The 24233-nt window shown below is 50.3% G+C and overlaps 12 protein-coding genes across 12 annotated transcripts; 6 read left to right on the forward strand and 6 right to left on the reverse strand.

Annotated features, from left to right (window-relative positions):
* Positions 1 to 13: 13 nt before the first annotated feature.
* Positions 14 to 1713, forward strand: GT037_000729 (uncharacterized protein; the record flags this gene model as incomplete). The annotated part of the gene is made up of 2 exons (XM_038925776.1): positions 14 to 123; positions 171 to 1713. The coding sequence occupies 2 exons, from the start codon at positions 14 to 16 to the stop codon at positions 1711 to 1713; spliced, it is 1653 nt and encodes a 550-aa protein (XP_038791632.1).
* A 2708-nt stretch (positions 1714 to 4421) lies between these two features.
* On the reverse strand, positions 4422 to 4681 carry GT037_000730 (uncharacterized protein; the record flags this gene model as incomplete). The annotated part of the gene is made up of 2 exons (XM_038925777.1): positions 4422 to 4538; positions 4604 to 4681. The coding sequence occupies 2 exons, from the start codon at positions 4679 to 4681 to the stop codon at positions 4422 to 4424; spliced, it is 195 nt and encodes a 64-aa protein (XP_038791633.1).
* Positions 4682 to 4740: 59 nt separating this feature from the next.
* Positions 4741 to 6148, forward strand: GT037_000731 (uncharacterized protein; the record flags this gene model as incomplete). Its single annotated transcript, XM_038925778.1, has 3 exons — positions 4741 to 5079; positions 5134 to 5651; positions 5704 to 6148. The coding sequence occupies 3 exons, from the start codon at positions 4741 to 4743 to the stop codon at positions 6146 to 6148; spliced, it is 1302 nt and encodes a 433-aa protein (XP_038791634.1).
* A 501-nt stretch (positions 6149 to 6649) lies between these two features.
* Positions 6650 to 7732, forward strand: GT037_000732 (uncharacterized protein; the record flags this gene model as incomplete). The annotated part of the gene is made up of 1 exon (XM_038925779.1): positions 6650 to 7732. One exon carries the CDS (start codon positions 6650 to 6652, stop codon positions 7730 to 7732), a length of 1083 nt encoding a protein of 360 aa, XP_038791635.1.
* Positions 7733 to 8419: 687 nt separating this feature from the next.
* On the reverse strand, positions 8420 to 9627 carry GT037_000733 (uncharacterized protein; the record flags this gene model as incomplete). The annotated part of the gene is made up of 7 exons (XM_038925780.1): positions 8420 to 8564; positions 8623 to 8740; positions 8791 to 8846; positions 8894 to 8993; positions 9046 to 9286; positions 9363 to 9385; positions 9438 to 9627. The coding sequence occupies 7 exons, from the start codon at positions 9625 to 9627 to the stop codon at positions 8420 to 8422; spliced, it is 873 nt and encodes a 290-aa protein (XP_038791636.1).
* Positions 9628 to 11323: 1696 nt separating this feature from the next.
* On the forward strand, positions 11324 to 12801 carry GT037_000734 (tyrosinase central domain protein; the record flags this gene model as incomplete). The annotated part of the gene is made up of 5 exons (XM_038925781.1): positions 11324 to 11571; positions 11625 to 11780; positions 11832 to 12030; positions 12095 to 12452; positions 12506 to 12801. The coding sequence occupies 5 exons, from the start codon at positions 11324 to 11326 to the stop codon at positions 12799 to 12801; spliced, it is 1257 nt and encodes a 418-aa protein (XP_038791637.1).
* A 599-nt stretch (positions 12802 to 13400) lies between these two features.
* Positions 13401 to 14111, reverse strand: GT037_000735 (uncharacterized protein; the record flags this gene model as incomplete). Its single annotated transcript, XM_038925782.1, has 1 exon — positions 13401 to 14111. One exon carries the CDS (start codon positions 14109 to 14111, stop codon positions 13401 to 13403), a length of 711 nt encoding a protein of 236 aa, XP_038791638.1.
* Positions 14112 to 14822: 711 nt separating this feature from the next.
* Positions 14823 to 15680, reverse strand: GT037_000736 (uncharacterized protein; the record flags this gene model as incomplete). Its single annotated transcript, XM_038925783.1, has 1 exon — positions 14823 to 15680. One exon carries the CDS (start codon positions 15678 to 15680, stop codon positions 14823 to 14825), a length of 858 nt encoding a protein of 285 aa, XP_038791639.1.
* Positions 15681 to 15699: 19 nt separating this feature from the next.
* Positions 15700 to 15879, reverse strand: GT037_000737 (uncharacterized protein; the record flags this gene model as incomplete). Its single annotated transcript, XM_038925784.1, has 1 exon — positions 15700 to 15879. One exon carries the CDS (start codon positions 15877 to 15879, stop codon positions 15700 to 15702), a length of 180 nt encoding a protein of 59 aa, XP_038791640.1.
* Positions 15880 to 18079: 2200 nt separating this feature from the next.
* GT037_000738 (uncharacterized protein) lies at positions 18080 to 19889 on the forward strand (the record flags this gene model as incomplete). The annotated part of the gene is made up of 2 exons (XM_038925785.1): positions 18080 to 19282; positions 19332 to 19889. The coding sequence occupies 2 exons, from the start codon at positions 18080 to 18082 to the stop codon at positions 19887 to 19889; spliced, it is 1761 nt and encodes a 586-aa protein (XP_038791641.1).
* A 392-nt stretch (positions 19890 to 20281) lies between these two features.
* On the reverse strand, positions 20282 to 21033 carry GT037_000739 (dash complex component protein; the record flags this gene model as incomplete). Its single annotated transcript, XM_038925786.1, has 2 exons — positions 20282 to 20623; positions 20707 to 21033. 2 exons carry the CDS (start codon positions 21031 to 21033, stop codon positions 20282 to 20284), a joined length of 669 nt encoding a protein of 222 aa, XP_038791642.1.
* Positions 21034 to 21456: 423 nt separating this feature from the next.
* On the forward strand, positions 21457 to 23289 carry GT037_000740 (uncharacterized protein; the record flags this gene model as incomplete). Its single annotated transcript, XM_038925787.1, has 2 exons — positions 21457 to 22593; positions 22651 to 23289. 2 exons carry the CDS (start codon positions 21457 to 21459, stop codon positions 23287 to 23289), a joined length of 1776 nt encoding a protein of 591 aa, XP_038791643.1.
* Positions 23290 to 24233: the final 944 nt, after the last annotated feature.

Genomic DNA, 24233 nt, shown 5'->3' on the forward strand with positions numbered 1-24233 from the left:
GCCGGCAATCAACATGGGTGCATCACAGTCCACTGGTGGCGGGGATGCGGCCAGTGGTGCGGGCGAAGTGAAGACGAGTTACTACGAACTGCTGGGTGTAGAACGCAATGCCACACCAGACGAGTATGTTACAGCGATCAGATAGCCACGACAGTAGTAACACGTCCCAGGCTCAAGAAGGCATATCGAAAGAAAGCGCTCGAACTACACCCCGACCGAAACTATGGTGATGTCGAACGTACCACTGCCCTCTTCGCCGAAGTCCGATCCGCATATGAAGTACTTTCTGACGACCAGGAGCGCGCATGGTATGATGCACACGAAAGGGATATACTGCGGGGTAACACGGGCGAGGATTCTGGCGAACACTACCAGGGTGACATGAAGGTTACGACAGCCGACGACATAACGCAGATGATGGGCAAGTTCAGGGGGAACGTCGACTTTTCAGACTCGCCGAATGGCTTCTTTGGCTTCGTGCGGGAGACATTCGAGCAGCTTGCCCGCGAAGAGGAGTACGCGGCAGACTACGACGATCTCGATGTACCAGATTACCCTACCTTTGGTCACAAGGATGATGACTATGAAGGCGTTGTACGTGACTTCTACTCAGCTTGGAATGGCTTCGCTACAGTGAAGAGCTTTGCATGGCTGGACGAATACAACCCTTCTTTGCAACCTGATCGTCGTTACCGTCGGGCCGCCGAGAAGGAAAACCAAAAGATTCGCGATGAAGGTAGACGAGCTTTTAACGATGCCGTCAGGACGCTGGTTGCGTTCGTACGGAAGCGAGATCCGCGGTACACTCCAAACACACAGACGGCCGAAGACAAGGCCAAGGCACAGCGTGACGCCAGAAAAGCGCAGGCTGCACGCGCAAGGGCCGCGCAGATGGCCAAGATGGAACAAGAGGAGCAAGCAGTGCCGCATTGGGCTACGGCACGTCCGGCCGACGAGGTTGAGGAAGAGAGTGAAGAAGAAGTCGAAGAGGATCTGTACGAATGTGTGGCATGCAATAAGACATTCAAGAGCGAGCGACAATATGACGCCCACGAGAAGAGCAAGAAGCATCAGAAAGCAATCCAGGCTCTCAAGAAAAAGATGCAAAAGGATAATGCCCATCTCGACTTGGACGAGGATGCTCTCAAGAGTGATGAGATCTTACCAGCTGAGAACGAGCTTGCGAAGCATGTCGGTGTCTCAGGCGATGAAGGCTCTGACGTCTCTGTCCAGAATCTTGCAAAGAAGACGACTGAGCTTGATTTAGACGACTCTAGTGCGGACGAGAAAGAGGCGCCCTCAACAAAAGTCGCACCTACTAACACAGTATCTGCATCAGCTACTGGCTCAGAAACCAGCTCAGACGTAGACGATGAATACGCCTCACGCTCCGAAATCGAGGCTCGACTTGTTGGTGCCAGCACAGAACCTTCAACAGCAACAACCGAGGACCTCGAGTTGAAGCTTGGCGATCACACAGAACCAGAAGTCGCTGTCCCTCCAGAACCCAAGCTTAGCAAGGCTGCGCTGAAACGCCTAAAGAAAGCTGCAAAACAGGCTGAGGCTGAGGAGCCCGATGTAAAGAATAAGTGCGCTGGCTGTAGTGCCGGCTTCCCGTCCAAGACACAATTACATCAACATTTGAAGGAGCATCCTAAACATGCGGCGCTTAAATCGGTTCCGAATGGTGGGAAGAAGAACAAGAAGCGGTAGTAGACATAGTCCCTCTTGGTCAGGGGCTTCTACTGTTGATGGTGGAGCACTTAGGCTTTTGCATACCCTCTCCAAAATACTATAAGTCTCATGGACTTGTACGTAGTCAATCAACAACGAAGCCATGAGGCTCACTGTTATTGACAGGGAGTCTATCACTCGTGTCTTTTCAGATATGCACGAATTCCTACAATACTTTGAAAAGGTATGTAGAACGATCGAACCAAAGAAAAGACACACCGAAACATACTTTCAAATTACCTTCTGTTCGAAAGCTCTGGTGATATTTTTGTGGGATTAGGTATGCTGATTACAAGACCGAGTCAAGTCGCCACGTTGAGATGCCGCGGGACTTTCAATGGATGGACATGGATATCGATTACAAATCCTGGTCAAATGTAGATTGTCTCCACAGGCAGTTACAACATGCCTCCTTCGTACAAGATACCAAACCCGCCCATTTGCGGGCAGACCTACATTTTAGACTTGATCCAGGTATCATGATATTAGGCATGGTACTTTGACCAGCAGATGTTATGGTACCCTGCAAGGACAAGCTGAGTAGTTTTGAATACATCGGGTGACTCCCTCATAGAACTTTACAGCAGACCGAGCACCAGAGCCTGGTGGAGTTCGCACAAAGTCTCTTATTGTCAATTGATTTACCAAAAATCGCCAGGGTTAAGACCTCGACACATATTCAGACCCAAAGCAGACATGATGTACCAGTTCTCGCCTAACCAATGCAACTCAACGAGCCTCAACCGACATCCGCACTGATACGATATTTAGTCCGGACCCTCATGAAGTGGTCCGGCATTGTGTCGGTCTCCTTATCTTGCACACCTAGAGCAGCACACCACATACAGCCTGACAAACATGTTCAGTCATGCTCCTGCCGGTACTGAATGGTCGTCCATTACAGGCCTTTAGCCATGGTGGAGCTGGAATCCTCGGCAGCAACACCATTGCAACGCTCCCAGGAAGGTTCGTTTCGATTGGAAGACAACGCTTGTACAGTCTTCGTTCAAGTAATGGCAAGCAATCTAATACAGCTGACTGGGGACGGATTAGATGATAAAACTTGACGAAGGACTTACGTGGCAGGAGTACAGTTGTTGAATGAACAAAAGAACATCACATCCGTCGCAGCAAATAACCTCACCAGCAACACATTCAGACATGGGGACTGGTCCTAAGTGGTCGCCAATGAGTACGGACATGACTGCACGAAGCCTTCTTCACTCCTGGCAAAAGCAACAAGGAAAATATGATCTATGAGAGACAAGAGAATGTAAGCTAAGATTGGCGAGCATTTTGATACATGTACTGAACGACGTGCCGCTATTGAAAGTTGTTTTCGTTATTTAAAAGACGGTCAGAACGCCGCGAATGTTGAGGCGGCCGTGTGTGAGGGTTTAGAAGATTACACCGGGACGCTCCATGAACCATGACATGATACAAGGTCAAGTCCTGTAAACTAGAAAGTTCTTCTACGAAACTAGTGCATATGCATCTCCACGCTCCGCTATATCAGTTAAGCTATGGATAGCAAGCGGGTTTGCACGTATGACCGCATGTGACGGTCAGTTGTCGAGCAATGGTCCGATGTTGTCCTCTGGTGAGCGCAACTGTTGTGTTGAAGCGTTCTCGCCTTGTCGCTTGTATAGGCTAGTTTCGCGTTGTTTTTAGTTCCAAGCGGCTCAACGGTATGCAGGAGAACGCTAATGTTGGACCAACAGAAGTGGCGTATCGACGAATAGCTTCTTGCACTGTTTTGCTTCTCAAGCATCGAAGCGCCATGATCTGATGTTCAATGGCATCGGTGTGTAATGTATCGTGTATGGTCGTGTCTTGGTGTTGCTTCAAGGCAGCTAAATGCGCCGGGACAGAAGGGTGGTCAAGCGCCAGCTTCAGGTCATGCTCTCTTCGTGGTCAGGCAATCTACCAATCTTCTGTGCCGCACTCCGCCCGCCACTCTATCGAACCATGTCGTATTGTTAAATGAAAGAACGCATTCTCAATTTAGATAGAGCTCAGTACCTCGTACACGTAGCTCACGGCTTTTGATGAGAGAGCTGAGGAGTGCGCAATCTTTTTAGACAATCAGGTATCTCAAACAAGTGGTCGCCGACGATAAGATAGAGGGGTATACAGACCCCTAATGCGGCGCAGGGTCTAACGGCTGCTGCGTCTAGGTTGAGGCGCTTGGGTCTTCATGGCATGTTGCTGATCCCACCTTCCGGATTGTGATGATCGCCTCGCAGCACCTCATCACGTCCCTGTACAGTTAGCAGGAGAGATAGAGCTGCAGATGTCAGGGGACAACAAGCCCACCTAAGCTCCCGCGCTAAGACGCGCGTGCTAGTTAAGAGTTCCCCAATTGCATGGCATTGCTTGTCGTTGTTGCATCGGAGACTTCTCCAACACCTCTACTTCGCTCGCGTGCGATTGTATGGTTCCCGGCAGAATGCAATATGGCGGTTTGCACGCGGTGTCTCTAGTGATGCGCGTTAGCGTTCGTGGTAAGAGTCGCTCGCGTGCGTGTGCTCCTGTGAGCTAGCCACAGAGAAAGCTAGCCGAGCCTAAAAGGTCTTAGCGCAAGGGTCTGACTGAAGCTTCAACCCCTGAACGCTCCGGGCAAGCCACTCCTATCCACTCTTTCCTGACACCTCCAGATCCTTTTGATCGTATTCCAAGCCATGCGCTTATCGTGTCCGGCTCCAGCGGCTCTCTGATAGGGCACCAATCGAACTGTCAGCTCTCACTTGCCCAGTCTGTGATGGCGTGAGGATAGCCCAGGGGTTCGCATGGACGCGCATCCGCTACGAATGGTTAGCTTTGCTCAGACGAGGCTTTTTTGAATGGACGCTCGTATCAAATGGGGCACTATCTGACGGGCTCTTTTCTCTTGAGTCTTGTCCATCTCTTGGGGTTCTTGCCTCTCGTCAACTTCGTCCTCCGACATATTGCTTACCCTCAGTCATTCGTTAATACAGTCGCGCGTTGTTCACTCGTTATGCAATCATGATGCCAAAGGCGTACCGTCTTTCTTTCTCGCACCTCGTTTTCTATATCTCTACCTTCGTAATCGCGACGCAATTATGGTCCATATGGGGGCAATCGAAGCACAACTACCTACCTTTCTCCCATCATAGAAATCTTCAGCGAGATTGGGATTTCAATGCCGATGTGCATGCCAACGTGCATACACTTAGTCATGAGCAATGCGACTCTGCATTTCCAAAGCTGTATCACAGTCTGGATCAGGCAGTCAGCTTTCGACAAGGCAGGAAGGTACACGTCCAGGATATCGAGATTGAGGAAGGAAGATGCATGCTTCGGGTTATGATCTATCAGGGCGAGGTACACACATCCATTTGACAATTTGCCACATCATATCTGACACTGTACTCGCAGTTATTCGTTGTCGATGCTGGAAAACCAGAAGAGTGCTACGTGACAAACGGAAACGAGAGAGAACGCATTCTAGGAACTCTGGCACAGATTGACCGAGCCGTCACGACTGCCTCGACATCCGACCCCGCCATCCCCAACGTTGAATTCTCGCTTTCGCTTGACGACCTGCCACGGCGATCGAGGAAACATGGAACATTCTTCGGTTATACACGGAAGGAAGGGCCAGAGTACAAGGACATTTGGATGATGCCAAATTACGCGTACTGGGCTTGGAACTATACGCACGCTCCGAGCTGGAACAGCATCAGGAAGGAGATCGAGCAGAAGGAGACAGAACTTCCGTGGGCGAAGAAGGACCCTAGAGTCGTATGGAGGGGCAAGGTCAAGATGGCGAAGCTTAGGAAGGAGCTGGTCCGGGTCAGCGAAGGCAAAGAGTGGAGCGACATCAAGCCTGTGGTTATCAACAACGCCAGCGATCCGCATACCAAGGACGTTATGAATCTAAGGCAATTCTGCGGGTATGATACAAAGCTACGCAAGACCTACAGAACGATGCTAACCACCTTTCAGGTATAAGTTCACCGTCCAAACTGAAGGCACATCCTACTCCGGCCGCCTAAAGTACCTCCAACTATGTCGCTCGGCCCTCATCACACACCCTCTCGAATGGCAAGAATTCCATACCCATCTCATGAGACTGGCTGGCCCTGAAGTAAATTACATCGAAGCATCCGAGAACTTCGGAAACCTCGAATCGGCCATGGAATACTACCGTGCCCATGACAATGAAGCAGAAGAGATCGCAAAGAACAGCTACGAGACATTTACTAGAAGATATCTGACACCAGCGGCAGTAACTTGCTACTGGAGGCGGTTATTCTGGTCATGGGCAAGTGTACAAGGATATGAGCCACAGTTGTACGTACCTGACAAGGACGGCAATCTGGTCATGAGAGGCACGCCATGGACAGCGTTCGCGGCCAACTGGCCCAAGGATCCCGCAGCCATCCCATGAGCGATGACAAGGTGTGCAAGGAGTGGCGTTGCATGAGCATTGGAGTATTTGGTTTTATATGCTTACGATACCCGCGTTCAAGCGTTTGAATAGACACGCATTATCATCTACGTTTACAGCAGTCATCATAAGCGGGGTTGCTTTTTCTCAGTCTTATTATACATGGCTACGGCAACCATCTGCCCTGCATCGGAAAGCGCAAGCGAGCAATATATATATTCGTAAACCGGCGCATGAGACCACGTCTCCGCATACGCTGACCCTGAGCGCTTGTAATTGACAGTCACATTACAGTCTTGTTCCTGGAAACATTCATGCAAAATGCAAGCTAATATATATTGTACTTTTGTCAATCTAATTTGTTGAACAAGACTGCAAGAGAAATACTCATCATCTATCACAGTGTAGATACGAGCTCCGGTGGAGGAGAGAATGGGTATGAAATGGTTCAATCCGCACCACACGATTCCAATGTCTTTATTAGCTAGCTGAACAGTAATCATGATCTCTTTACTTTCACTGCTTACCTTCTTCCAGGCTTATACTGCAGTTGCTGGCCTGGAACCAGAACGCCTCATTGTCCTCGACACAGGTGTAGGTCACCGCAGCACACCCATCCCTCGATGGCCCACCTCACTTCGGAGTCTGACCACGCGCGGTATGAACGCGACTATTCTTACACAGTTTGGCGCCAACTCGAATGCTACCCAGGCTAGTGAGCCCATCGGTGCATATGCACTTGCATACTCATCGTCGACTTTGTCTCTTTTCTCGGCGACAGGCCAAGGTATAGTTCGCACAGGTACAGACGGTGGTGATGCGGAGACTATCCTGAACGACGACGAAGATCACTATGGGCAAGCTATGAGCATAACGGTCGCAGAGAAAGAACAAAGGATTTACTACGGCAACTCGTTTACAGGGTTAATCAAGAAGGCGAATTTCGATGGATCATTCAACTATTTGGTGTGGAATGTGTCTGAAGGCCTAGACTATTCTATTCCTTCCTACGCCTCAGCCATCTCCTACGCAGGAGGAATCACAGTAGACGAGGACAGAGGCTGGCTGTACTGGAATTCCGTTCGTGGTGTCGATGACGGAAGCATACGACGCGTGCTCATAAGTGGACTTGGGCAAGAGCAAGTTTTAGTCAGTGGAATCAAAACACCAGGCCAAATCCGTGTCGTAAAAGACTCATTATTCTGGATTGAAGGCGGGCGACAGAGTAACTCTCTAACGGCCATTAATTTTCTCGACCGTTATCTGTCCCAGCTACCCTCATCTGTTTCTCCGAATACTCCAATTCCGACAGGTACTCTTATCTCATCAAGCCAGTCGCCCCTATTCTTTGAGAATGATTCTACGGGCGAAAAACAGACTCTTGCTATCACAAGCTTTGCTGCTTATCGCAATAAAGTGGAGCAGAAAGTATGGTTTGTAGTCAATAGCGCCGGCAGAACAGTATTTGGGAAATTGGTCGAGGTTGTGTGGCGAGGAAGCGGAGACGGAAGAGGGCCAGTTTTCGAAGTGTCAAATGGCGATACCGAGGATGTTGGTGTCCTAGTTGGAGTAGAATACGTATAAAACGGACTGAATCAACAATCATTGCGGATCCCACAATGAGGCTTCTAGTGTATGCACATGCTCTTGGCTTGGTTCACAGTGCTAAAGTATGGTACCTATGATATGGCAATGCGATACAACAGGTACACGGGTCTCCGAATACTTCATCGCTTTCACATATGACTAAATGTCTCCGAACCTTTGTTTACAATTGATTGGGTGCTTCTTCGAATTTGACCCTCAACATCCAAGTACCTAGATCTTCGCAACCGCAGCCGGACGTGATATATGACCATAAACCATCAAAATCACGAAATCTCGACCTCAACAGTCCTCACGATACCCTTCTGCGCGGGTAATATGCTATCTTCACTTCCTGCCGCACAACTCACCCGTCCCATGTGCGTTGTATGTGCTACTCCAGCCCCGAGGTATTCCTTGTCGACCGCGCTACCATTGAGTGAACCGTCGTTGCTGCAATTCAAATCCTTCATCGCAAACGAACGTGTACCACTGCGCTCAGCTTGCCTTATGTATCCGTTTGAGGCGTAAGGCCGGGACGGCCCGGTAGTCGGGTGTCGTGATGCATATCGATTGCTTGACGTTAGAGCGCTGACCGTGCCGAGAAAGCTGGCAGCTATGGGTTTCAGAGTAGGTAGACAAGCTGCGATGATTCCAACGTTCATTTCCGTTCTAGATGGTAGGTAGTCAGAATGGGAAACCTTTGGAAGAAGCGATAGTATTGGAGACATACTGTTGCCAGACGTAATACCATGCTCCCTGGCCTAAGAAGTCTTTCTCATCAAAGAAGTGGAACTGGAGGGGTATCTTGTAGGCAGCCACACCGCAGGTACTAATATCGTTAGCCTAGGATACTATAGATGCATCTCCTGAGGTCTTTAGATACGTACAATAGGCCGAGTCCCATGACGATGCATAGTGAGATCTTAGTTCGTAGATCTGTCTGTATCTTCCATATAATGGGCATGGGCGATAGAGCGAGGATGAGATCAGTAGCCAAGTTAAACACTGGCATTCCATGTCAGTTGCGGCTATGCAATGATTCATGACGAGCGTACCGGAGTTGAAGACGCCAGTATTTCGAAAAGTCGTGGTCGAGTAGCAGTTTGCATTTCTGTCATAGTGAGCGTGTTTCGTTCTGACTCGATGCCATAACCGTACCCTATAGGCGGCCGCAAACTGAAGTCCCATGCTGCTTGAATGGGTAAACATTGCAATACCAATGAGAGAACGGATCCAATGGTGAACAGGATTAAAATGACTATGAGAAAGGAAGATTAGCTCACGCCTTCATTTTCGATTTATGGACGCACCTATCATGGCATATAGCGACCATTGCCAATGGCGGCGATGATCCGAGAATCGAAGTAGGAAGCAAGCAATGGATATCTTGATACTAGAATAAGCGACAACAAGTATCCAGGCATACCACCATGATATCTCGAAGAATCTCTTCCGGTGATCAGGCCGTACATAGGTGAAGTACTCAACGTGATGGCCTACTCCAACATGCGTGAGTGCGGCGAAAAAAGAGTAGCATGCTACACTTAAAGCCTGTGGATGGTGTTATCAGCAATCGTCAAAGTGTAGAGCGCTTTTTGCGAGTAGCTCGTTCATTCGAAACACATACCGCTGAAAGCATCATCAACCAATCTGTCAGAACCAAGTCAGTGAATAACTTGCCTAATACTAAACGAACACATACCATCGACGCCGAACACCTTTAGCATAACGACCCTTACGTAAACTCGTAGCAGCACGCATATCATCGCCAATGCAAATAACGTTCCAATCGCAGCCAGCATCTCAGGTGCATAGCTCTCCTCAAGGTACGCCTGCGAAGGGGCGGGCGGGAGCAGTTCGGGTACTTGTTTGGCAGATAAATTGATAGTCATCTTAATCAGAGTGCTGAAAGACGCAGAGTATATCCAACAATGAGACCAACGGAAAAAATGATGAGTCTCTTGTATGTTAAGGGTGGCCCGTTCCAACTAGCGAAGACATACTGCTATGAACGTAGTACCGGTTTGATGGCCAGGGTCACATCATGCAGAATGATTCACAACACAAACCTACTCGGGATGAAGTAGCCTGTTGGTACCTAGCCAGATTAAGTGGTTGTTGTGCCACTTGTGCTTCCAAGCAGCAAATTGTCCCACGTCAGGTTCATACTGTCTGTGCATTTGTTCGCACGTCGAGCCTTAGAAACATGTTGGAAAGTAAGAGCGGGAGGAAAAATGGGGTCGAAGGCGAGATGAACCCACGGTGGAGGTTCAGCCGCGCGAAGACAATATGGAAAGTCCGGAACGCATAGCTTGAATCCTTCGATTGTAGCTCCCGAGGTCATGCATGGGCCCTGACCTCGATCAGAGTAGCTAGCAATTTTGACCTGATTATTATCAACAACTCTCTCCTTGACCGTACCAGTTGCTGACTGTACCAGTTCTTGATCGCATCAGTTCTTGCGCTGCGTTCAATTTACTTGGTACTAATTACCAAATGGTGGGACTCGCATCGGCTGGTAGGGTGCAGGATAGGCTAAACCAATCTCGCTTATGCATATTGCATCCTTACGAGACGCCACGAATGAGTACGCGATAGTGTCTTCCTGCTGGTATGCGGCGCAGTCTGCAAGCCAAGCACAGATATTTCTTCGGCATTGATATTTCCATTTTCCGCTCGCTACAGAGCCAGCCAATCGTACAAAGCCTTCGTGTCAGCAGGGTGCGAGGCCTCGCTTTTTTCGGTTCTCATTCGTGTACGGCAGCTACGCTGCTTCGTCGTGCAGTAATCCATAGATTGATATTTCCATAGCGCAGCAGACTTGCAACACTCGAACTCTTTCTCCCTAGAAGTCTCTCGCTGTAGTGTGCGAAGGCATAGTGTATATATACATCGTCATTTCAATTTTTGGAAGAAAGATAGAGGTAGATGAAGCTCATTCAGCGGGAGTGGCGTGGGAAGGGCTCTTGGCGGCCGGCCCGAGGAACCATAGAATCCCTCGTATAGTAGTGAAGCATACATCATCCTAGCTGCGCGGAAGTTGGCTGTGATACCGGAGAAGCTAATCGGCTATCAAGGGTACCGTGTGATCCATGCGCCCGGTCGCTCGGACTACACAGTATTTCGGGGTTCGTAGAATGTGGAGTATCGAACTAATGCGCAGGCTTGGAAGGATTTAACCTGCATGTACGCGGCAACATACTGTGGTCCTATCCGTGCCACACAGGCTCGAGAACATGAGGACTTTTTAGGGTGAACGCTACACTATGCCCTTCTGGATTCTCATGCCATGTCTATCAGGCGATGACAGGTAGGGCCCCTTTGTGCGTCGGCATTGGTGACCCCAAGGGGTAGTGTTCCGAAGCTTACCTAGGCAAGTTTCTTGGCATTATCAGACTGACATTGCCGTTTTATCTCGTCTGACAACCTATAAGAAGGGATTCAAGACGCAACTCTAGCATAGCCGGCACGACGCTCGTTTCTCATCTGTCTGTTACAGTGGCTATCAATCCTGTCGTTTCGTCCTTCAACTCGGCTTGCCTTTAGACATCTGGTTCGGTATACCATATCGCTCTCAAACCACTCGACATGCGAGGCTCCTTTCAAGCTGCGTTACTATTGCCTTTGGCTCTAGCTAATGCGCTCCCGTACGAGGATAAGCAGTTCGAGAAGAGGAGTTTCGATCGCGTTGATGACATCCTCGCTGGCCTAGGTAGCATTAAGCAGGACCTGATGGCTGGTGGTGCTGCACTCAATCAGCAATTCTACCAAGCTGTTCAACAGCCAGCGCAGTACAAGAAGTGCAACCCCACCAATATTCAAGTCAGGCAGGAATGGTATGTCTCTAAGGTCGTAACGCTTCTCGATCCCCACGCTGACAGTACTGAAGGTCTACCTTCTCCAAGACCGAAAAGAAAGCATACATCAGCGCCGTTCAGTGCCTAGGGAAGCTGCCGTCCAAGACATCAAATGAGACATGCCCTGGCTGTAGATCGAGGTACGACGACTACGTCGCGACCCATATCCAGCAGTCCTTCAATATCCAGTAGATGCCCCTACATTGATGGTATATTAGATACGTACTGACTTCGCATAGCGTTACGGGTAATTTCCTTACCTGGCATCGGTATTTTACTTGGGCGTATGAACAAACTTTGCGTAATGAGTGCGGCTATAAGGGCTCCCAGCCCTACTACAGCTACTCTAGGTGGTATAAAGATCCCGCAAATTCGCCATTACTTGACGGCTCGGACACGTCACTTTCCGGACAGGGTGCCAAGGGTTGCAGCAACCAGGTGAGTTATAACAATGTGGAACACATGCGATCCATGCACTAATTTCGTATCTTAAACTCTGCAGACATTCAGTGGCATCCCGCTAAACAGCGATCCCAAGATAAAGATTCCGCATGGCCCAGGTGGTGGATGTGTAACCTCGGGACCCTTTAAGGATTGGACTGTCAATCTTGGCCCGTTGTTTCCCGCATCGGAATGCGTTGCACTGAATCCCAACCAGGATTTTGGCCCTAGTTATGGCCTGGGCTACAACCCTCGTTGTCTTATGCGCGACATTACCAGCTTCACCGGCGAGGGATGGCTAAAAGACGATGACGTGGTTTCTCTGCTCAAGAGCGACAGTTACCAATCTTTCTGGGAAAACTTACAAGGCGGCGCCCCTCCGAACAACTTCGAGAACAACTTTATGGGCGTGCATACTGGTATGAGTGACTCCCACAAACTAGAGCGTATTCTTGCTGACTATGATTAACAGCTGGTCACTTCATCCTTGGTGGCGATCCTGCAGGAGATTTCACAGCTTCTCCTGCTGATCCATACTTCTTCTTTCACCACGCGTCGATTGACAGGCTTTATTGGACTTGGCAAAACCTGAAGCCGAGTGAGCGCACGAAGGCTCTATATGGTCCTACCGCCATGTCCAATCTTACCTCGCCCGCTGCGACTCTCCAAGACACTCTGGACATGGGATCGGCGTACCCTGGGTCCATCACCATTGAAGATGCCTCAAGCACCATGGGTGGTGCACCGTTTTGTTACACCTATATATAGACTTCCATACCTTAGACTTCGTTGTCTTTAGTAGGATTAATGATCATGTCAAGTCTGCATGTATGCGTTCGCGATGCGTGTACCAGATACTGATCTTAGTTCGTAGAATTCTTGAAGAGTCGAGCCTATAAGATTGCCTACATGTGTTGGCTTTCGATTATCTTCTCCTGAGCAGCCGTGCTGGGGGTTTTGGTCTTCCGGATTAAGTTGGTGATGATAGAGGAAGCAGCGATGACAGTGGCGCTTGAAACGCGGTCGTGCGAGATTGGACAGCCATTAGGCGATGTTGTTTGCAAAGGCAGTCCTGTCTACTTGACTATCGCACTGCTTGCTAGTTTAGGGAAACAGATATGTCAACGTTATAAATATGGTGAAAGCCTTTACCAGTACATACGACCATAGGACACTGAAAATTAGGCTTCCCGTCCGCTCAGCCATATACAAGCAGTGTACCGGCGGATTAGTAGTTAGGTGGGTGACCACTAGCGAATCCCCGCTGTTGTATGTTTTTTTAGTCAAATGAGTCGAGCCTTTTTGCTTCCCTTGAACTGGTGTGCGAAAGGATATTAGCCGGCGTGTTAATGACATATCTGCACCCCTTAGATCTTGCGCTGTCGAAGTCCGGCTCGAAGTGGCGAAGTCCTGTGCACTTTTGGCTCAGCATTTGGAGTGGCTCTTTGAACTCTCATAGGGATCTTTCGAGCTGTCCGGTTTGAACCAGCCCTACTATCTTGCCGTCTTCCAGTCGCAAGTCCTTGGACTATGCTTTGCATTCTTTTCGACCTTGCGTTCTTTGTGCCTGTCTCTACCCTTAACAATGCAGCATATCTATCGCTCTTGCTCATGCTTTCCCATTGAGCTTTCGCTGCGGGTACCCGAGCAAGCGCATCCTTGAGGTCATCAGGCATTACGATTGTAGCAGAGCCCGCATATGCACGATCCCATCTTCCGTCGGCCTTCGCAGCATCGATGGCTGCCAGGCCGGCAGGACGCATTCGGCCGTCCTCGATGAGACGCGATACCGTCCCAACATTCTTTTGAGACCATATACTCTTCGCTCGTCTCGGCGTATAGCGTACTGTCCAAAACGCGTCATCGCAAGCGTTGGCGCGACCGTCGATCCAGCCATAGCACAGCGCGACTTCGACAGCTTCAGCGGCAGTTATCGACGGTATACCGGAGCTCTTCCTGGCAAGCTTAACGTAGACGCCCGGCGCAGTGGCATGTTCGCGCTCGAGGAAAGCCTCGAAGTCTGCAGGCGTTGCAAATGTTTGTGTAGAAAACTCAGACGGTGTTGCCTTGAGCGGCATGGTGGGTGTGGGATTGTGGAGAAGTCGAGTAGTACACGATGCGGGCCGCCGTAGCTTACGGACAAGATGTATACGAAGAGGAAACCTAGTAACTGTCAAGGCTAATTATGTGCGCAAAAGCATTCGCAGTCACTATGAGTGAGGTGTATTCGTGGAGCCGCGTCGTACATGTTGCCATGATACGTTCTGGAGTCAGGGGCGCAACAACGCGTCAGGCGCGCCGTCGCATGAGCACGTGTGCGCCAAGCGAATACAGCATGTTGGCACAGACGGCGATCACAATGGCGAAGTAGCGCTGATACATAAATTCCACAACCTCAATTGATGTCAAGAACACATCTTGCATACCCAGATGCCTACCCCATACCTGAATACAGCAAAACAAAATTCCACCAGATGCCTTGTCGTTGTCACTAGATCGCATCAAGGCAAATTATGCCCCGACTTTCGCCCTCCTTGTCATTTGTCCTTCTTCCCTAGGCCCAACACTTGCCCTCTTCGTTTCCACCACTCCACCACTGCTCTCTTTCTTTGCCTTCACAGACTCACGACTGACCACGCTCTAACGTTCTGGTAAGCAACCGGTGAGAAACAGGTGGAGATAGGTGGAAGTAGGTATTGGTCCAAGTTTAGTACTATACGCCGAGACGCTTCCGCTCCGCATATAGAGCCAAGTCAAGTTGACGTATTCGTTCATGCAGGCTGTTCGTATTAGATAGCGAAGCTCTGTTCATCCTTTCTAGGCCCCAGTCCTCGCTTTACACCATCTTTCAGGCTCTCCCAATTAACACCGTCTATCCTGCGGCCACGAGTACCAATATCAGCGGCAACATCGGTTAGCTTGCCGGTCGCAATCCTACGCATCATGATCAGATCTTGCGCGCTCTGGAATGTCCTCCCCCTGCCCTCAGTGAGAAACTTCTCGATGTGCTCCTCCTCTTCTTTGGTAAACGGCAGACTGACTAGCTCGAAAGCCTTGGCATCTCGCGTGTACACCTCGTGTTCGGGGTCCTGAGACCAAGAGTTGTGGTCCAGGGTTTGCTCGACAAGGAGTTCCAGCAGCGGCTTCTGCTCATACTCTGGTCTGCTGTGAATCCACTGGTACATCTCCGTAACATTACGACCTGCAAGATACTTGGCAAACTCGTCCCTAGTCTTCTGGTCATCCAGTGGCGGCTGTACGCAGTTATAGTATGCTAAAGCCAATATATCGTCCTTAGGATCCCTTGCCATGCCCAAACTGCTCAGCTTATCGTTTCCAGTCAGAATTGTGTACATGATCTCATCAGGGAAAGTCGGTATTATGCCCGGGTACGTCAAGTGTCCGACAGCTGTCGAGAACTGGAGATGGTCTAGGAACCAGAGTCCTTCGACGAATGTCCAAAACCGCTTCTCAAGGTGTACGTCTTTCGCAAATGCTTCCGATAGTTCAGTCGCTTCGTGGTGTTGTGCTGACAAGTCTTTGAGCAAGTAAAACACTAGGCAGTGCTTGTTGTGTAGTGTGGTATTGGAAGAGATTATACGCAGGTGGAGGTCTTGGAGTTGTTGCGGGGTTTTGGGAGGGTACATCTTGCTTCCTACATTCCGATTAGTCCATCGTTGATACCAAAAGGGACGACGACTTGCCCTTGATGTTCAACAGTGTCAACAGCCGCTCGAAGAAGGTTCGTCCACCAAGCGCAGTCCTGTATGATTGAATCTCCTGAACAAGGCCATCGTTATAGTGCAGACCGTGATAAACGGCGTCAAAGTCTTCAACGTCAAGCATAGTCTTGATCGAGTGGAGCTTGTTTAGGTGGGGGTGTGTCGCGCTCCAGATGTTGATGGACCTGTTTTGATTCGCGCACGCCAGTAGTTTGATGTTGCCGGTCCTCGCGCAGTCACGTGATGCTCTCGACACCCTTAGCGCCAAACTCACAACTACCGCTTTGCATGCATTCATATACCATTGCAAGACATTTTTCGCGCTGTTCAGAGTTTTTGACCTCAGAAATCTACTCGAAACTTTCTCCACTCTTCACTCAAGTCTACACGCCGTGTCTTACTTTTTTGTCATATCGCATCAGCTTGAGACCACAGGTACTCAATTCCTAACAGTTGAACTATTATGTCCAACCAATATGCCTGTAGACTGTGAGCTTGGCGTAGCCACACACCCCTCACACAAGCATATACAACCTTAGTCCTCCGAATCCATGCGGTGTTTCGACTTGTTCCAGCACTGGTGGTGGAGTAGCAGATGGCAGATCAACTTCAAGAAATATGGAGTCGCAGTAAAACGACACCGTGCCCAAATACACATGATCGTATGAGCGAGCACGCAAGGCCTAGGGTATATAATCCATGGCACCATCGCACATCAATTCAAGCCATATACGTTGCATCGCAAGACTCGACTGATCGGGGTTTATGAAAGGCGCAATCAGCGATCGCATGGCCTGGCTGCGACATGCATGGCAACTGAGACTCCTCGGCAACAACAAAGAGCGGAGAGTCGGGTCGACAGTTTCCGAAAGCCGATTGCATGGACTTAGGGACAATCAAGAACTCCATGGCTTGGCTTCGGGATCAGATGATGGAGAAGTATTTTCGAAGAAGGTAAAGTCGATGTTTGCTCAAGCGAATGGTTGTCCGCGCAGCCCACCCACTTCGTGTGTTAGCGATTCGCACCTTGCAGGATCGGTAGACCTTTGCATTAACAACGTTATCCGGATGCTGCAAAGGCTAGGCAGAAACTTGGAGGCCTAATGAATAATCACTCCGATGCGATGAGTCAAACCCGGGGCTGCAAGGCTGGAAGGTGCTCAGTGTTGGCATCTGATGTAAGGTTGTGTCGGCATTAGAGTGAAGGCCTGGTTGGTATGCGGACAAAGACGCCGAAACAAGAGACTATGGTTCTAGAATCCAGTCGGCCGCGAAAGTACATTGACAAGAGCGATCAAGCATGACATGACGAGTTACAGTCAAGTCACTGTCACTGTGAGCATCTGCGAGCTCGGAAGTGGCCGGATAACATCAGAACACATGGAAATCGGAACCCGATCATTTAGCGGTCTGCGCACAGGATTATACCCGTCTTTAGTGCGCGTTGCCAAGAAGAAACAAAGCTTAAGTGGATTAGAGGTATGGCGCAGGTGACTATGACAATGCGAAAGCCAATAATGATGTCTTCCGCAAGGGTGTGGCTCGGGCGAAGCCTGGAGATAGCGGTGATAGAATTTGCGCAACTTCGCTAGGGAAAAATATGATCTGACAGGCGCGTGGTCCTAGTTTCCGGCGTACCCTAGACCAAGGTGGTGAAGATCGCATGTGAATCTTCGATTCGAACACCCTTCGCCAACGGAAGGCCGAGACGGATAGTCGCTGTCACCGGAATCCGACGCAACTCACACCTGTCCTTGTTACAAGCATGACGCGACACATTGAGTCTGTTACAAGTGCGCAATGGCCTTGGAATTGCACTTTGTAGGACTCCGTAATAGACAAGTTTTGCTGTCATGATGAATTAATTGCGACTAGCATGGCGAGGTTTGCCGGTGGAGTGTAAGATGCCATTAGCGGTGGCTGACGGAATGGTCCTCGAGTCCGTGCTTGCCCGGACCCACCTTGCGCCTGACATTCGCATAGGACGTCACAGCCTGCGAAGAATGCGATGCTATCGGAGTAGATTCGCAGCTGACAAAACTCCTGTCGCTATGACTTGATCAAACTCGTCGTTCCGAATCTTCCGGAAACAATATAGATGCGAGCCACGCCCATGGCGCAGGCAGCCACATGCATTGAAACACCTCTCACTACTGCGTCCGCTGTTTCCCTTCAGTCTTGCATCTTCTTATATTTCCAACTGCACGTACCGAATTAGAGCAGACTTTCATACGACTGGCTTGCGTATTTCCATTGCGACACTACCAGCTTTGCGCAGCACTGTCTATACCAAAGGCTTGAATCTTTAGTTGAGAGCAACATATATGCCGAATCGCGGGAGTTTGACGATAGCCGCTGCAGCGCTGCTGCTCGAGCTATTGCCGCTCGTGACTGCGCATGGAGACGGAGATGGCATGGACATGAGCGTACATGATGCGCCGGAATCGCAACCACAAAATACCGGCTTTGAAGGCTATTGGAGTCTTTCTGAACATGCATCGCTCATGTATTGGCACATAGGGCTCGAGATTCTAGCCTGGGTTTTCATTTTGCCAGTCGCAGTGATGTTCAGCATCGCTTGTTCAAGATATACTCTACCTTCACAACTGGCATTCCTCGCTACCAATGCGCTAGCACTTGTGCTCGGCCTTGTATACGACCACAGGACCCCAGAGATGTATGCAGGGAATGCACACAGTAAGACAGGATGGGCCATTACCTGGATCGCATCAGCGTGGGTGTTTCTGGCTCTCATTCAGGCCTACGCTGGGAGGCCTGCATCGCATTCCAAGGAGGACGAGTTGACGACGGCAAATATGCTTAGATATCAGCGCGTACATGACCAAGAGCTCCCGGCTCCATCACGATGGTCTGGCGATTCGGGGCAAGGTACAGAACGCAACTCGGCATCTCTGTACGACCATTCCCAGTCTCCTAGCGTAGAATCGGAAAACCTCCAATTCCCTGGCCCTGTACGAAAGCCTACACACGACGATGACTCTTTCGGCGATGGCGACGAGGACGACGAGAAACGCGGCTTTCTTCACAATACTTCCATAGATCATTTCTTCTCCCGCAACGTGGCTCGCTTTGCAGTCGGACGAACACTGCAGGCAATTCGCCTCCTCTACGTGATGGTCGAGCGCACAATATTAGTGCAGGGTTTTGTGGGAATAGTCAGCGGTGCTGTCGTCTATGGCGGTATCGGGAGAGGAGGCGCGGTTTTCAACGTTTTGGCACACACAGTAAAGGGAGGAATCTTCTTTCTATATGGCTTCCTCACACTCGGCCGATGGATGGGTGCATTTGCAGATTTCGGTTGGGCATGGAACGTTAAGCCAACAAAAGAAGTTGTCGGTCGTCGGAAGGCGGCGCTACCGTCAGCAGAGTTTACCGAATCCTTCGTCATTTGGCTTTACGGCTGTACAAACGTATTCCTGGAGCACCTGGCTGCGTGGGGTGATGCATGGACCGCTCAGGACCTGGAACATGTGTCAATCTCAGTTATGTTCTTTGGTGGTGGTTTGGTAAGTAAAGCTTTATTTCCTTCTCGCGCAACATCGCTGACCTTCCTAGTTGGGAATGTGCATCGAGTCGACAAGAGTGCGAGACCTTCTCAACAGTGGAGTGGTCGCGTCACAGGCAGCCTCGCTGCAGCATGAATCCTGGCAACAGCCAAGCCAATACCGCTTCTCCATGAACCCACTTCCAGCCCTTATCATTATGCTGCTCGGCAAAATGATGAGCTCTCACCACCAAAGCTCAATGGTCTCGACCATGATCCATACTCAATGGGGCAGCATGTTCATGGCGTTCGCTTTGGCCCGCGGTCTGACCTACATTACTCTGTACATCTCACCACCGACTTCCTTCCTTCCATCCCGACCACCTACGGAAATCATCACCGCCTTCTGTCTGATTTCGGGCGGTATCACCTTTATGGTCAGCAACAAGGATACCGTTGCAGCTCTTGAATCGTATAACCTTGATGCCATGTTCATCTTTACGGTTGTCATGGGCCTTACCGCAGTCCTCATGGCTTGGACCACAGTGGTCATTGCTATCAAGGGGTGGGCTTTACGAAAAGAGAGTAGCAGCCAGCATGCAAAGCGCTATGCTGGAGTGCTAGCGTGAACGTCATCTTCACGGGATATCCTTCATCGATCGGTTGGCATTAGATATTTGAACCGCAGGAAGTTGAACTTCCAACCTGATACCCTATTCCTTATCTTTTCTTACGACCTTAACGCAGTCTTGGTTCATGAGTTTATTGCAGTATACTCCTTTCTCAAGGAAAGCAGCCTAGATGACTGCATTTGATGCCTCTTTTGTTTTTGGTCGAGAATAGTAATGAAGTCTGTCTTGAGAGTCGACGGCTCTGGAAGTCAATACTAGTTCGCATCGACTGCAGCTAGAAATAGTAATGCGAGTCTATGGCCAAGTGGGAGAACCGCTTTAAAGCACAAGCTTCTTCATTCACCCGATCTATGCATTTCTCCGGATATCACTACATATGGATGGTGTGCTCAACGTGCTCCGCGACCTCGTCCAGCAATCCCTCTTGCTATGCCTGTGCCGCCCCTGGCTGCTCTGGGAGCACCCCCGCGCGTGGGTATACCGCCGCGCCCCCCTGCTCGCGGTATTCCCCCTCTTCCTCTAGGCACACCTGATGTTTTTGCAGCTGGCGCCGGCGTTTGAGGATTCTGGAATTTGGAAGCAATTTTGCTGCTCGGTGGGTTGTCGACGAAGGAAGTGTCGGTGGTCAAAAATGTGGCCTCCATGTCTTCAGGGCCTTGGGAGCGATTTAAATTCGCAGCACCCTGATCAGGCTGGTTCTGTGGTCGCTTGAACGATTCTTGAACAGGAGCCTACAATACAATTCCCACATTAGTAAACATGCTGCATTATACCTCTCCCCACGTCTTCTCCTCTTAGCTTTCTTGTTACACACCTCAGGAAAGTCTACGCAGAAAGCGTTCATGTTCATCCCGTATAGGAAGCCTGCAAAACTCTCTGAGAAGCGTGCCAGACTTTCGTGCATCAGTTGCAATTGCAGGAAGTTTTGTTCAAGATCCGCCATTGCGTCGCTCAACTCAGCAAACCCATCTTGCAGCCCCTCTAGTGCGTTGCCGGATGCAGAGGCAGCGCGACCGCGCTGGGATGAATCGCGCAAGGAAGAGCGCGAAGATGCGCGGAGGGGTGTAGTCGGACGTGATCGAGGTGATTTGCTGCGTGTGCGTCGGTGCGAGGGCGTAGTCGTAGGCGTTGTGGAAGCCATTCGTGCTCAGTGGGAGATGTCTCTACTAGGGAAGTTCAGCGCGACAGGCGACCAATTGCAGTGTCGACGACATGTGCCTCGAGTGCTATTGCTGTCTTAGAGCGCGGTCTTAGTTCGGGCACGATACCAAGTAAACAGTACCCCACAACGCAGGGCAAGTACGCTAAGACGGATTGGTTGATGATGCCATGGCTCTTGCTTCCAAAACTGCGCCTGCGCCTCCCTGTCTTGGGACATCGCATCCAGCAAATTACCACCGGACGCGACTTGGAGCGGCTTGCTTGAAGGCGTCCCGCTGCCGTATCCAATACGTAGAGTCGTGGCTGCAACTTTTGTCCGACGCATCCGAAAAGCTCTGCCGACGTCACACTAAGCAGACGCGAGCACTTGTCACCTCGAGGCTCAGCCATCTGACACTTTTCCATGTTGCTTCGCGCACAGCCCCTACCAAGACTACTTTACACCTCTACGCCCCGCGCTCGACTATCTGCCTATCCTTCGGAGCACCGCATCGCCCCACCTGCCGTCTCTAGCTCTACCAACCGGGTCACACGCGCATACATACTACATCACAGTCGGCGGAGCACGGCGAGGGCACCTCACAAGAAGAGCGGAATTAACATCTGGACTGTAGGAATAGTCGCTGGAATCGCAATTGGCGGCGCACTGCTCGTTCCCTTTGTGCCCAACTCCCCCAAACCGCAGGCAGCAAAGCAATCCACCCCCGATCAATTTGAAATCACACATCTGACAGACTCGTACCTCGTCATGGCGCCCAACACTCCCGCAGGGAGGCCAGGCACTCTCACAGCAGAAGAGGACAAGAAGCTACGTGAGCTCTGGGCGATTGTTATGAAAGTCTTCGGTGTGGAAGTGGGGCCGGAAGCTACAAATGGTGCTGACGAAGTCGCATCACCCACCACAAGCGAGGCAGCAGCAGACGGCAAGAAGGACAAGAAGAAGAGCAGGCTGAATGTGTTCAAGAGGAACAAAGGCGAGAAGGGTGCAGATGACAAGGCATCGACTGCTTCTGGAGGCTCTACTCCCTCGGACATCAGCAGATTGTCCATATCGGCTGATGAGGACAAGTTTGGCCAAACCGCAGAGTTCAAGGCTGCGATAGCCAACATCCCCCCGGAAGAGCTGCGAAAGACCTTCTGGAGCATGGTGAAGCATGACCATCCTGATGCTCTTCTTCTTCGCTTCCTGCGCGCACGGAAATGGGATGTTGAGAAGGCACTTGTCATGATGATTTCTACAATGCAGTGGAGATTGAACGAGATGCACGTCGACGACGACATAATGAAGACGGGAGAGCTCGCTGCGTTGCAGACCGCAAGCACGGATGCCAAGGCTAAGAAGAACGCCGACGACTTCTTGACACAGCTACGCATGGGCAAGAGTTATCTGCACGGCTTGGATATTGAGGGGAGACCAATGTGTTTTGTTCGTGCGAGGTTACACAAGGCAGGTGAACAGACGGAAGAGAGTCTAGAAAGATTCACCGTATACACCATCGAGACAGCGCGCATGCTGTTGAGGCCTCCGATTGATACAGCCGTAAGTTTATCTGAATCCCGTCCAGATCATAAGATCAGGGTTATTGACCAAACGCAGACTATCGTCTTTGATATGACCGACTTTTCCATGGCCAACATGGACTACACACCGGTAAAATTCATGATCAAGTGCTTCGAGGCAAACTATCCGGAATCACTTGGTACCGTCCTCGTCTACAGAGCACCCTGGGTTTTCAATGCTGTATGGAGCATCGTCAAGGGCTGGCTCGACCCCGTCGTCGCCGGCAAAGTGCACTTCGCAAAGACGATCGACGAACTAAGCAACTATGTACCAAGGTCACAGATCCCAACTGAGTTGGGTGGAGACGAGAAGTGGGAGTACAAGTACCCTGAGCCTGTACCTGGCGAAAACGACAAGATGGCCGACGAAAAGCCCAAGCAGGAGCTGCAAAGCGAGAGGCAACAGATCGTCGACAAGTACGAGACTACGGTGCTAGAGTGGGTACATGCGGGTGACAGCGTGCCAGCGGAGGAGAAGAGGAAAGAGAGGGATGCCGTTGCAGAGCAGTTGAGGCAGAATTACTGGAGGCTGGACCCATACGTTCGAGCACGCTCGCTGTACGACCGCGCGGGCGTCCTCCTAGACGGAGGCAAGCTGGAATTCTACGGCAAAGCACCTGAGCCTGCAGTTGCACCCACAAAAGCAACAGAAACGAGCGCCGATGACCTTGACTAGGACTTGAAAGCTCAGCTACTCCGGCGGTACAGCACTTTCAACACATTGGCGGGCGCTTGAAAACAATCATAGCCCCCTTTCCTCCTATCGTTGTGTGTTGGTGGCACGACCGGTCTAGCATCCATCGCTCTAATGTGTAGTAGTCTATCAAAACCACAAAACCTCTGTATAGTCTCGCATCCCTTTTGATTGTTCGCCCTGAAAATCGTACTTGGCCCTAATAATATCTCCTTTTCCACTTGGTAGCATCCGCTCCTACAACTGCCTAGGTACTAAAACCCACATGGTCTGCTTTTCTCCTTTCCTTCCTTTACCGCCTTGACACGTTTCACTTCCGACGGAGTAGTCCTATAGTCGGGCGCCACTGCAGAGATCGATCCAAGACATTTTCATTCGATGACGGCCCAAGATTCCGATCGCAACGATGCACTAGCGGAAATGACGTCATGTTCCTGCTCCGGAACGCCTCTTTTGTTTTGCCCTTTGACCACGATTGCTTCTTCTTCGGCCTTTAAGTGCTTTAGCTCGGTGGTTAGTGCTCCGGGTGTTTGGTTACCCTTGGACTAATGGCATCTTAACACAACGTCCGCCAACCTCGCAGATTTATGAATCTACTTGTGCTGTTTCTCCAACTTGTGCATGGCTCTGACAATGATCGGCGTTTTGGCAACCTAACGTGTCTCCTGCATCTTGGTGTGTTGTCTGAGTTGTATGGGTTGCTGATGGTCGATTGGATGACATGTTCGTTCGCAAAGGTGTGGTGCGACAATTTCGGATCCAGCGTCCTTTTTTAGGTGCTAGATTCGGTGCTGGGATGTATGGTGTTCCGTCGGAGGTAAGCACAGAACATCAACAGGACAAAACTACCATACGCTTTGAGTCGAACGAGATGTTGTTGTTGTTATTGTTATACATGACTTTCGTGCTGTGATTTACATGCTATG

Source organism: Alternaria burnsii (assembly GCF_013036055.1).
Source record: "Alternaria burnsii strain CBS107.38 chromosome Unknown 705, whole genome shotgun sequence".
Lineage (NCBI taxonomy): Eukaryota > Fungi > Ascomycota > Dothideomycetes > Pleosporales > Pleosporaceae > Alternaria > Alternaria burnsii.